Here is a 13,803-nt window from a genome sequence, read left to right as displayed (position 1 = left end):
GTCACCACTCTACACAGTGCTGAGACCTGGATCTTGACAAAGACATAGAAGCAGGTGCAGGATGGTTTTGGAACATGTTGTACAAAGAAGATGTTGCATGTCAGCTGGGAGCACAGAAGTGACGAACGGTGGGAAAAATGAGAAAGACTAGCTTTTGTGCAGTAACAAAGTGTGAAAATATCATAAGAAAGGCCAAAGCTCCAATGGTGGTATTGTGTATTGAAAGACCTGAATTGAAGAATGCCAGCGGGCAGACAGATGAGGTCTTCTGTTATCTGTGACATCCTGGTTATCATAACTGACATCCCTCACTCTGATGAGCAAAATTAAATGATTATAATTATTAAATAAAATAGGTCACCCTCACAGGGAAACCATCTAAAATTAATGGTTTAGATTTAAACCTGTATTTTGAAACCACCTGCCTCGAAGGTGCCCCTTTATACTGTTATACTGTAATGGTACTTTTATTGAGTATATAACAAATATTAATACATTTTCAAAATCCCAAGAGTCATTAATACTCAGTGGGCATGAAGACTGATCTCCATATTACTGCAGATACACATTAAAAACATGTCTCAATTGTGCTTATTCTTTCTTTTAGGAGGATGTTTACCTGGCCACCACCAAGGACCTGATTAAAGGTGTAATTTCTGGATATAATGCTACTGTGTTTGCATATGGACCTACAGGTAGTGTGTGCAGTTCATTTTAAGACATAATTAACACACAATAAATTAATTTGAAGTTCAGCGCTGTTGTTGTGTAGGGGAACATTTTGCACATAACAAAGTGATGAATGGTCAGTTAATCAGGGTTTTTTTGGTGGTGTTTGAAGGAAGAATATTGGTCAGAACACCAGGAGAAGTCATTGCTTTTCCTCAAATAGTGTCATGAGATCTCTGAAGTCCACCTAATGGAGCCTCAATCTCTCCCAAAGGATGGCACTTCTGACTATCCCTCAGTACTCCACTGAAGTGATAGCCTGGAATGTATGCTCCAGTCCTGGAGTGGGGTTAAAATCCACACCTTCATAACTGAGCTAAATTGACACCTAAGGCCCATTTGGCAGGACACACCAATGCACAAGGCATCACGACTGTATGGGACGGGCGAGATGGACCAGCTGGTCTCCTGTCCAACATTTTTGTATGTTCAGAAAAACAAGACTGTGGTTAAAAGTCAGTTAGGCGGGAAAGAAGATAATTTTTTTTTAAAATCTGGCATCCATGTAGGTGGGGCAGTGGGTGAGTGATGGGAATGTGGTTTCAAGAGAATCCAGCTGATGTCATCCATGTCGCTGCTTAAGCACATAAAGGCAAAGCAGCACTCTACCTCGAGCCTTCCGTTACAAGATGATAAAACACATTCTAATACATCATTACAATCTCTAAATTCATTTACCTCTTCAAGAGGAAAGGTTTTAATTGTGGTTATCTTAAAAGAAGTCAGCCTCCCAAATCCCCATAATAGAACAAAAAAAATGTGAAACTACAAGCACTTTCTCAGAGAAGGAGAAGTACAGATGCCTGGCTGGCTGCAAATCACTGCTGAAGTCCCCTGGTGATGGAGGATCTTAGGCTGACTGCAGAGTGGACGCTGACTATAGAATAGGTTGGGATCCAGGAAGTCATGTGCTGCAAATCAACTCCCCGTTACATATAGGAAAAAAAGTAGAGGCAACTCTGAGGAAACATTAGGTTTTGATTTTCCTCGGTAAAGCCGCTCCCTTTCACGACAGTAAATGAAGGAAATTGGGACGGTGAGATATTCTGCCGTGATCCTGCCCCAAAAGCTGCTCATCAGAACTTGCTCCTGGGAACCTGGCAGTGACCTCGACCGCCCAGCTGAGCCAACCCCACCGCTTGTAAACAGTGGTGGGTGGGCTTGGTTTATTGCACCTCATTATATGCCTCTGTTTCCATCCCTATACGTTGTGAAGGTCGGTACAGTGTTCCAGAGGTGGTAGAGCTGAGTGGCGACCATAATTTCTGGAACATTTCCTCACCTGCACAGCTTTCATTATGAAGGGACTGATTTTTTGGAGTATTTTTACATCCTAGGCACTTAACATTACTTCCAAAATTTAAAGTGAGTACAAATAAATGTTACAATTTTGGGGGAAAAGTAATGGAGTTCCGTATGGAAAAACCCTTATTCCTACGCAATGCAGAGGAGGATGACAAGGATATGGAGCAAACAAGGATGGCGGCTCGGAGAGTGGGGCATCATAGAGGCATCTACAACCACAAGGGCTTTTGGGGAGTTAATGCCACCCACTGGCTGCAGATTTACAGGCCAGGTCAAGCGGGAGCGCATCCTTGTCACTGGCTGATAAAGTGACCACAGCCCTGAATTCTTATGACACCAGGTACTTCCAGGTAGCCTCAGGTGACCCGAGTCGCATCAGCCAATCAGGTGGTATTGTATGTGCTTCTTTATTTTCTTTTGAAGATGCTTAACTGGTGCAGCTCGAGTGTGTCACATCGCTTTTCCATTGGGATCCATGAGTCAAATTGTTTGGTTGAAACAATTACTGGGATTTGTTGACGAGGACATGGAGGTGATTCCCCTCCCCCAATCTTCCAAGTGACCCGTTGCTTCTATGTGCACATGCTGATTAAAATGAGAAATATCATTGGGAACTAATACATTTTTACACTTTTGTCACTTTTAACAGTTTTTCTCGTGGTTGGTAAAGCAAAACCACATGCAGAACAAATTTTCTGCTCTGTCGTGCAATATATATTAAACCCATTCTCCATCTGCACCAATGTGAGTACTTTTCCACTTGTGGCAGCCATTCTCTCTAAAACAGTGTTTGGCACGAGTTTAGATCTATTTGATGCAATAACAACTTACTACCCTCTGATCCACAGGCAAGTGCGCTGCCATCGAAAGATGGAAATTTACCCAAGCATTTTATTTTATACAGGAGCTGGTAAAACTTACACCATGCTGGGGATGGACTGCAAACCTGGAATCTATATCCAAACTCTTAATGATCTTTTCAAGGCAATCGAAGCTACACGTGAAAGCATGCATTATAATGTCTCCATGTCTTACTTGGAGGTAAATCCAAATCTACTCATCAGAATTTTGGTGGACTCTAGTGATGCTGTATATTAAATGTAAATATACTTCCAAGTGTGGTAGTGGGCCAGACAGAGCAGGTAGGTCCCATGTTTGATTCCTGGGCAGTGCTGAGATGGTTAATACATTTGTCCTGAGCACCTCCTTGACTAGGGAGGTTGGGATTCCCACTCTTGCTGGATGACTGCAGGATCAGGATTGACCGTAATGCCCCCAAGTAGAACGCACCGTTTGGGCTCACATGTGAAGAATGGCCATACGGCCAAGGTACCAGAGGGCAGTGGCACCATTGAACTGTACCCCTGCATTAGTCAGTGCTTTCAGGAAAGAAGGAAACAAAGTTAGAAAGGTGGAAGTATATTGAAAAGGAAGGGAAAAGGGAAAGAAAAGTTCTCTTTCTGAGTGATGCTGTCATTAAATGCCCGTACAGATAAGATCAGTAAATGGGTTGTCTGCTATAGTTTTATTCCTGCTAACTTTGATCCCCTCAACAGAAAGAAAAAAGAACTTACATTTATATCGTGCCTTATCACCCCCTCAGGCTTAAAGCACTTCACAACCAATGAATTAGTTTGGAATACAGTCAGTGTTGTGTAGGTAAATGCAGCAGCCCATTGCACACAGCAAGATCCCATAAACGTTGAGTAAATAAATGAGCAGATAATTTTGGTGGTGTTGGTTAAAGAGCGACTGTTGGCCAGGACACTAGAAGAACCCCCTGCTTTTCTTTGAATAATTCCATGGGTCCTTTTATATCCATTTGAACAGGCCTGAGTCAAAATCTTACTTGAAGAACAGCAGTTCCAACAATATTGCACTCTCTTAATACTGCATTGAAATGTCAGCTCATTGCTCAATGTAGATTAAGTGTTCAAGTCAGGGAGTGAGACTTGAACCCATAACTGTCTGACTCAGAAAAGAGAATGCTACCAACTGAGCCAAGCCAACAATTGCAAATGAATAAAGCAAGCTTTACTTGCCTTTAAATTGAATTCCCCTTGCTGTAGCAAACCCAGTCATATAATGGGTATGACCTTCACTGTACACTGCTCTAGGACCAAAACTGAGGGCTATAATAGTGCATTACCTTCATTCACAATGGCAGGTTAAAAGGACATCCCACTGAGACACTGGGCGTGATTTTAGGTCAGAGCCAGAAACCCAGCATGGGGAACCCGGAAATGAAGTGCAGCTCAATTAAAGGTAAAGGTGCTCCTGGGTTTCCCACACGCTAGGCAGCCAGATTGACAGGAGGGAAAGGAGCCAAAAATCAGAGAGGAGGGAGGGAGAGAGAGAGATCGTGGACCCTGGAAGAAATCAGGGTCGGGGGGTGGGGTAGGGGGAAGTGTTATACATCGGGTTGGGCCTTGAAAAAGATCAGGGGGTCCACCATCGGTAGGGGGTGGGCTGATCGTGGGGGTCCCGATCGTGCCAGGTGAGCTGGTTGGGCCTGGATGAAGCTCCAAGCAGTGCAATAAAGGCTCTCACCTCATGGATCTGGACCTTCTCACCTGCTTTCACCTAATGTGAATCAGAAGCGATGGGAAACCCGTACAGGTAAGGTTAAATTTATTTTACATTTCTAATACATAAAAAATGAAGTGCCTCAACTCTTGCAATGAGATACATTGCCCCTTTAAGTATCAGCCCGCCGGCTTGAAGTGGGGAACGGGACTATTCCTAATGGCCTGGGTTAAACCTGGTAGTGGGGAGCCGGGATGCGGTCCCACTGAATAATGCAACTATTTTTACTACCCACCCTCCCCCAATCCACCCACTCTTGGGGGTTAAAATTAGCCCTACAATATTGTAGTGACTATTGACATCACTGTGTCAGCCAATGAGTTGGAGGCAGGGTGGGACTTAGGGCAGGACTCACAGCAAACAGTCTATTTTAGAACAAACAAAGTCTATTTACTCAGCAGAGTCTACTTAAACAGCGCACTACAGCAAACAGTCTATTTACTCAGTAAACAGAGTCTATTTAAATAGAATCTCTACGAACTAGCAAACAGAACTCATGACCAAAACTACAGCAGTCTCCCAATAAAAGCAGGGTTATTCCAGCAAAATGCAGTGAGTGGAGGATAGTTACATAATACAAATTATGTGCGCAAAATCAATCCCAGACACTTACAGCAGTGCAGTCTCTAGGCTGTGATTGACAGGGGAATTACCTGATCAAGTCTGGCTGGACTTGTGGTGTCATTATATACATCCAATTAGTATTGGGCTGTGCCATCCCTGCAGCAAGCACTCCTCCTGTTGTGTGTGTGTGGGACGGTGCTGTTATCTACATGTCAGGACTGAATTAACCTTAATCAAGTTAAATTTCTACCAAATACTGGGAAAGAGATAGAGAAGCAAATTTACAGGCAAATTACAGAAAGATGCAAGAATTATAGAGTAGTAATAATGGAGACTTCAAGTATATGAATATAGACTGGGATAGTAACAGTTTAATGGTCAAAGAGAGGGAGGAATTCCTGAAATGTGTACAAGAGAACTTTCTTGATCAGCATGTTTCCAACCCAACGAGGAAGGAAGCAGCACTGGATCTGGTTGTGGGGCAAATGGAGCATGTTTCAGTGGGGGAGCATTTGGGGAACAGTGATCATAATATCATTAGGTTTAGAATAGTTATGGAAAAGGACAAGGAACAATCAAGTGTAAAAATACTAAACTGAAGGAGGGCTAATATCAGTGAGTTAAAAAGGAATCTTGCCCAGGTGGATTGGAATCATAAATTCGAAGGCAAAACAGTAGTTGAACAACTGGTGGCCTTCAAGGAGGAGATGGTTCGCGTACAGAGTAGACATATTCCTACAAGGGGGAAAGGAAGGGTATCCAAAGCTAGAGCTCCCTGGATGCCTGAAGATATAGAGATTAAAATGAAACAGAAAAAGGAGGCTTATGACAAAAGTAAAGTTCATAATACAGTAGAGAATCAGGCTGAATACAGAAAGTATAGAGGAGATCTAAAAGAGAGAATAAGAGGGGCAAAGAGAGAGCATGAGAATAGATTAGTAGTTAACCCAAAAGTATTTTATAAATATATAAATAGTAAAAGGGCAGTCAAAGGAAGGTTGAGGCCAATTAGGGACAACAAAGGAGATCTACTTGTGGAGGCAGCGGGATTGGCTGAGGTACTAAATTAATACTTTGCATCGGTCTTCAATAGAGAAGAGGATGCTGCCATTGTAGCATTAAAGGAGGAGGTAGTGGTGATATTGGAGAGGATAAAAATAGATGAAGAGGAGGTACTTAAAAGATTGCCAGCACTCAAAGTAGAAAAGTCACCCAGTCCAGAAGGGATGCATCCTGGGTTACTGAGGGAAGTAAGGGTGGAAATTGCAGAGGCTCTGGCCACAATCTTCTAATCCTCCTTAGATATGGGGGCAGTGCCAGAGGACTGGAGGATTGCAAAAGTTACACCCCTGTTCAAAAAAGGGGGAAGAGGGATAAACCCGGCAATTACAGGCCAGTCAGCCTAACGTCGGTGGTGGGGAAACTTTTAGACACAATAATACGAGACAAAATTAACTGGCACTTGGAAAGGTGTGGACTAATAAATAAAAGTCAGCGCGGATTTGTTAAAGGAAAATCGTGTTTGACTAACTTGTTTGAGTTCTTTGATGAAGTAACAGAGAGGGTTGATGAGGGTAGTGCAGTTGATGTTGTGTATATGGACTTTCAAAAGGCATTTAATAAAGTATCACATAATAGACTTCTTAACAAAATTAAAGCCCATGGGAATAAAGGGACAGTAGCAGTATAGTTACAAAACTGGCTGGGGGACAGAAAGCAGAGAGCAGTGGTGGACGGTTGTTTTTCAGGCTAGTGTTCCCCAGGGGTCAGTATTGGGATCACTGCTCTTTTTGATATATATTAATGACCTGGACTTGGGTATAGAGGGCATAATTTCAAAGTATGCAGATGACACGAAACTAGGAAATGTAGTAAACACTGAGGAGGATAGTAACAGACTTCAGGAGGACACAGATAGACTGGTGAAATCGGAGGATGCATGGCAGATGAAATTTAATGCAGAGAAGTGTGAAGTGATACATTTTGGTAGGAAGAATGAGGAGAGGCAATATAAACTAAATGGTACCATTTTAAAGGGGGTGCAGGAACAGAGAGACCTGGGGGTGTGCATACATAAATCTTTGAAGGTGGCAGGACAAGTTGAGAAGGATGTTAAAAAAGCATATGGGATCCTGGGCTTTATTAATAGAGGCGTAGAGTACAAAAGCAAGGAAGTTATGGTAAACCTTTATAAACACTGGTTAGACCTCGGCTGGAGTATTGTGTCCAATTCTGGGCACCGCACTTTAAGAAGGATGTCCAGACCTTAGAGAGGGTGCAGAAGAGATTTACTAGAATGGTACCAGAGATGAGGGACTTCAATTATGTGGAGAGACTGGAGAAGCTGGAGTTGGCAGAGAAGGTTAAGAGGAGATTTGATAAAAGTTTTCAGAATCATGAATGGCTTTGAGAGAGTAAATAAGGAGAAACATTTTCCAATGGCAGAAGGGTCGGTAACCAGAAGTCACAGATTTAAGGTGATTGGCAAAAGAATCAGAGGCGAGATGAGGAAACATTTTTTACGCAGCGAGTTGTTATGATCTGGAATGCGCTGCCTGAAAGGGCGGTGGAAGCTGATTCAAGAATAACTTTCAAAAGGCAATTGGATAAATACTTGAAGGGGGAAAATTTACAGGGTTATGGGGAAAGAGCAGGGGAGCGGGACTAATTGGATAGCTCTTTCAAAGAGCTGGCACAGGCACAATGGGCCGAATGGCCTCCTGTGCTGTATCCTACTATGAAACTACAATCTGTGAAATTGACAGCATTTGTATATTGCTGTTCCTGCTGGGATTCACAGGATAAAGTCTGTCTCACAGTAGATTGGAACAGTTTATACATATGACCTAGATTAGTTTACAATGCGAACACACTATCAGGGCACATTAAAGTTAATGCAGAATGTGTTTATCTTGAGATGAGCTCATTTGATTTGAAGTTGCAAGTTAACTTATCTGATGCACATAAATGGAAGTGAATGATTTGCTTTTTCTCATTGTGTACGGATTGCTTGGGGTGGGGGACAAAATAATTTGTATGAAATGTTCAGCTCAACAAGAATGTTAGTAAAATTATAAACAGAAATAAGATATGGTCAGGAAATAAAAGTTAAAACACAAACTGAACTTTTAATATCTAATCGTAGATTGGATTTTGTGAGAGGAATGTTTTGATTCAATGCTTTCAATTCAGTATGTTTTTAGTGCCCAGCTGAATACATTAATCTTACAAACATCTTTAATTCCAAAATCTGTAAGTGTATTTTAAATAGGTCATTTTTATTTTGTTTACTTTTTTATTAGACAGCAAGTGTTGGAATGCTATTTAAAGACAGTGTAGGGGAGAGGACAAAGTTCCTGTCCCCACACACTGTCAAACTATTACTGTAAACTATTTTACAACACCAAGTTATAGTCCAACAAATTTATTTTAAATTCCACAAGCTTTCGGAGGCTTCCTCCTTCCTCAGGTGAACGGTGTCCACCTGAGGAAGGAGGAAGCCTCTGAAAGCTTGTGGAATTTAAAATAAATTTGTTGGACTATAACTTGGTGTTGTAAAATTGTTTACAATTGTCAACCCCAGTCCATCACCGGCATCTCCACATCAAACTATTACTGGATAGCAATCAGAAGGGGAACCTTGGTTGATTTTACCTTCCCCAGCCCAGGGATAGTGAGGCCAACTATAGATCCTCTACTGTCACCTTAGTAGAGATCTAACAACTCAGCACACACTGGAGATCAAATTTGAGATCTTCTCGCTTTTACAGCTCAGTCCTGAGGTATCTGTGGATCTCCAGAATGAAGTTTAAAGTTTAATCCATTCTCTTATCTCAAAATACTACCTGTTGTGATGATTTCAATGCAGAGCAATATTATGCGGTTAAGAATGTTCAGTTAGTAAGAATGAAGACCGTTGTTAATGAGTAATACATTTTCCCCATTGTTTTTTACAATGAATTACATAGAATATACGGCACAGAAACAGGCCATTCGGCCCAACTGGTCCATGCTGGTGTTTATGCTCCACACGAGCCTCCTCTCACTCCTCTTCATCTAACTCTATCAGCATAGCCTTCTACAATGTCCCAAGGCATTTCACGGATAGGCTCAAGGAAAGCAGACACTAAGCCAGGAGGGAGAAGTTCAGAAGGATGACTGAAAGCTTGGTTAAAAAATAATTTTAATTTTTCATTTCAGATTTACAATGAGATGATCCGTGATCTCTTGAACCCTTCATCAGGGTTTCTGGATTTACGAGAAGACTCCAAGGGTGAGATCCAGATAGCTGGAATCACAGAATTCTCAACCAGTAATGCCATGGAGGTACAGCACTAAATTAATAATTACAGCAGGGGCAAAGATGAAGCGGGTAGGGGGGATGACAAGCTCAGCCGATTTGCAGCAACTTTAACAGGCCTGTAATGAATATTTGACATTTTGAAGTTGGAGGCCTTTGGGTTAGAGACAGTAGAACTGAAAGGGACTGCTTGTACCTAAGCTTGTAATTCACTTTCCAGTGAAACATCTTGTTAAATCTAAGATACACAGCACCTGCACCTTGCTGCAGTTTTAAACCTACTGCACAATAGTGTACCTTCTAAAATGTGCCAGTGTTATTGGTCGCCATTGTTGACAGTCAGATGATTAATGCTAAGTAATTTAAAATGGCCTTGCCTCTCCCGACCTCAACCTGCATTCCCACGTTCTGCAATTCTCTTTTTAAACCCCTCTACCCCTCCACCTCCCTCTTCTTCTTTAAGTATCTCCTTAAAACCCACCTTTATGACCAAGCTTTTGGTCACCCCTGCTAATATCTCCTTCTTTGGAGATTCCTTTTCCTTCTTTCCATTTGCAGTTCTTCTTGAGGTTTATTTGTTTTGTTTTGGGAATAGAAAATGAGTTCATCCCAGTAAAGTTTTCTAAAAATTGGAAATATTTTAGCGTATTAACGCTCTGCAGCACAACTTGGTAGCTGCAGTTTCCGGACATGACAAGCCTCCACATCAAGCTGGACCATCAGAAAGGAAGTAAAGATTGAAGACCAGGTCATCCTGAGCAGCTCACGTGTATGGCTGCCTTACATATAACCTGTCAGCACAATTTAAAGTGTGAGCTCGAGTCCTCACGGCCTTTAATTATAATGTGCCCATCACATGCTTCTGCTGGCTGACTGCCACTAAGACAATAAAAACATATTTTGCTTTGGGCAGAATGACCCTCATGAGATGCTTTTCCTCAAATAATTTTAATACCAATGTAAACCACTACTGCAGTCTGATTACTGACATCATTGAAAGACTTACCAGGCAATTGCTGTCATCAAAAAAAATGGACTAATTCTTAATGCGTCCGTATGATATTCCTCAATTCTTCATTTTAATGAAAGTGTTAATCCAATTATTTTCAATGGGCTGATGTCTCCATTAAAATAACAGACAGGAATGTCATACGACCAAATTAAATGTTCATGTGCTTTATAAGGCAAAAATAATATTGAGCCTACATTCTCAAATACAACAAAACAATACAATACTCAAATTACCTCCTAAGATATGTTATGGAAACAGTACAGATGGTGCCTCAAGGATATTCCACATGGACTTTGATGTACTCTGGGTGGGGGACTTCAATGTCCATCACCAAGAGTGGCTCGGTAGCACCACTACTGACCGAGCTGGCCGAGTCCTGAAGGACATAGCTGCCAGACTGGGCCTGCGGCAGGTGGTGAGCGAACCAACACGAGGGAAAAACTTACTTGACCTCGTCCTCACCAATCTATCTGTCGCAAATGCATCTGTCCATGACAGTATTGGTAGGAGTGACCACCGCACAGTCCTCGTGGAGATGAAATCCCGTCTTCGCACTGAGGACACCATCCAACGTGTTGTGTGGCACTACCACCGTGCTAAATGGGATAGATTCAGAACAGATCTAGCAGCTCAAAACTGGGCATCCATGAGGCGCTGTGGGCCATCAGCAGCAGCAGAATTGTATTCCAGCACAATCTGTAACCTCATGGCCCGGCATATTCCTCACTCTACCATTACCAACAAGCCAGGGGATCAACCCTGGTTCAATGAGGAGTGTAGAAGAGCATGCCAGGAGCAGCACCAGGCGTACCTAAAAATGAGGTGCCAACCTGGTGAAGCTACAACTCAGGACTACATGCATGCTAAACAGCGGAAGCAACATGCTATAGACAGAGCTAAGCGATTCCACAACCAACGGATCAGATCAAAGCTCTGCAGTCCTGCCACATCCAGTCGTGAATGGTGGTGGACAATTAAACAACTAACGGGAGGAGGAGGCTCTGCAAACATCCCCATTCTCAATGATGGCGGAGTCCAGCACGTGAGTGCAAAAGACAAGGCTGAAGCGTTTGCAACCATCTTCAGCCAGAAGTGCCGAGTGGATGATCCATCACGGCCTCCTCCCGATATCCCCACCATCACGGAAGCCAGTCTTCGGCCAATTCGATTCACTCCACCTGATATCAAGAAACGGCTGAGTGCACTGGATACAGCAAAGGCTATGGGCCCTGACAACATCCCAGCTGTAGTGCTGAAGACTTGTGCTCCAGAACTAGCTGCGCCTCTAGCCAAGCTGTTCCAGTACAGCTACAACACTGGCATCCACCCGACAATGTGGAAAATTGCCCAGGTATGTCCTGTCCACAAAAAGCAGGACAAATCCAATCCGGCCAATTACCGCCCCATCAGTCTACTCTCAATCATCAGCAAAGTGATGGAAGGTGTCGTCGACAGTGCTATCAAGCGGCACTTACTCACCAATAACCTGCTCACCGATGCTCAGTTTGGGTTCCGCCAGGACCACTCGGCTCCAGACCTCATTACAGCCTTGGTCCAAACATGGACAAAAGAGCTGAATTCCAGAGGTGAGGTGAGAGTGACTGCCCTTGACATCAAGGCAGCATTTGACCGAGTGTGGCACCAAGGAGCCCTAGTAAAATTGAAGTCAATGGGAATCGGGGAAAACTCTCCAGTGGCTGGAGTCATACCTGGCACAAAGGAAGATGGTAGTGGTTGTTGGAGGCCAATCATCTCAGCCCCAGGGCATTGCTGCAGGAGTTCCTCAGGGCAGTGTCCTAGGCCCAACCATCTTCAGCTGCTTCATCAATGACCTTCCCTCCATCATAAGGTCAGAAATGGGGATGTTCGCTGATGACTGCACAGTGTTCAGTTCCATTCGCAACCCCTCAGATAATGAAGCAGTCCGAGCCTGCATGCAGCAAGACCTGGACAACATCCAGGCTTGGGCTCATAAGTGGCAAGTAACATTCACGCCAGATAAGTGCCAGGCAATGACCATCTCCAACAAGAGAGAGTCTAACCACCTCCCCTTGACATTCAACGGCATTACCATCGCCGAATCCCCCACCATCAACATCCTGGGGGTCACCATTGACCAGAAACTTAACTGGACCAGCCATATAAATACTGCGGCTACGAGAGCAGGTCAGAGGCTGGGTATTCTGCGGCGAGTGACTCACCTCCTGACTCCCCAAAGCCTTTCCACTATCTACAAGGCACAAGTCAGGAGTGTGATGGAATACTCTCCACTTGCCTGGATGAGTGCAGCTCCAACAACACTCAAGAAGCTCGACACCATCCAAGATAAAGCAGCCCGCTTGATTGGCACCCCATCCACCACCCTAAATGTTCACTCCCTTCACCACCGGCGCACTGTGGCTGCAGTGTGTACCATCCACAGGATGCACTGCAGCAACTCGCCAAGGCTTCTTCGACAGCACCTCCCAAACCCGCGACCTCTACCACCTAGAAGGACAAGGGCAGCAGGCGCATGGGAACAACACCACCTGCACGTTCCCCTCCAAGTCACACACCATCCCGACTTGGAAATATATCGCCGTTCCTTCATCGTCGCTGGGTCAAAATCCTGGAACTCCCTTCCTAACAGCATTGTGGGAGAACCGTCTCCACACGGACTGCAGCGGTTCAAGAAGGCGGCTCACCACCACCTTCTCGAGGGCAATTAGGGATGGGCAATAAATGCTGGCCTTGCCAGCGACGCCCACATCCCGTGAACAAATAAAAAAAAATGTTCTGTCTTTACGGTGTTTAGTGGCTCATTCCAGTTTTGCACTGGTGAGTTCAGTTCAACCAATACATTTCTAAGCTGAGGCTTGTTCAGTCGTCCCTTAGTCTCACACAGCTCTTTGTGTTGTATTAGAAATGATTTCTGATGTATAGGATACATCTTGTACAAGGATTGCATGTCTTTCCTTTAGATGTGCTCAGTGTCCTATTCAATCCTGAGCTGAGCTCCTGACTCCATATCCTCTGCATCACCAAGATTGCTTACTTCCACCTCCGCTGGAACTTGGCTACAGAGTAGAGTTCTGGAAAGTAATATGATTTGGTCCCAGAAATTAAGCCATGGGATAGTATTATATAAACGCCACAGCCTCGATTTTAATCCTCCTAACCCAGTGAGAATGGTGAGTGGGAGAGGTTAAAATTAGGCCAACTCGATTTACCAGCCTGAGGTGGCTCTGTTCCTGCCTGGCGCATTTCACCTTCGCTGACTTTCAAGCTGGCCACTACGGGCAGGCAGGGGCCTACTTTAAATTCAAAA

General features: G+C 43.7%; 1 protein-coding gene across 2 annotated transcripts in view; it reads left to right on the top strand.

Moving 5' to 3' along the window:
• si:dkey-26i13.8 (kinesin-like protein KIF19) overlaps window positions 1–13,803 on the top strand; it is a 117,518-nt gene that overhangs the window by 46,336 nt on the left and 57,379 nt on the right. For both annotated transcript variants that reach the window (XM_068002823.1, XM_068002824.1), the window contains exons 4-6: window positions 608–695; window positions 2,939–3,075; window positions 9,385–9,510. In XM_068002823.1, the coding sequence (XP_067858924.1) occupies window positions 608–695; window positions 2,939–3,075; window positions 9,385–9,510 (351 nt within the window). The remainder of the gene's footprint in view (window positions 1–607; window positions 696–2,938; window positions 3,076–9,384; window positions 9,511–13,803) is intronic.

The sequence above is a fragment of the Heptranchias perlo genome, chromosome 22 (assembly GCF_035084215.1).
Source record: "Heptranchias perlo isolate sHepPer1 chromosome 22, sHepPer1.hap1, whole genome shotgun sequence".
Classification (NCBI taxonomy): domain Eukaryota; kingdom Metazoa; phylum Chordata; class Chondrichthyes; order Hexanchiformes; family Hexanchidae; genus Heptranchias; species Heptranchias perlo.
This window is presented reverse-complemented; position numbering and strand designations above follow the sequence as displayed.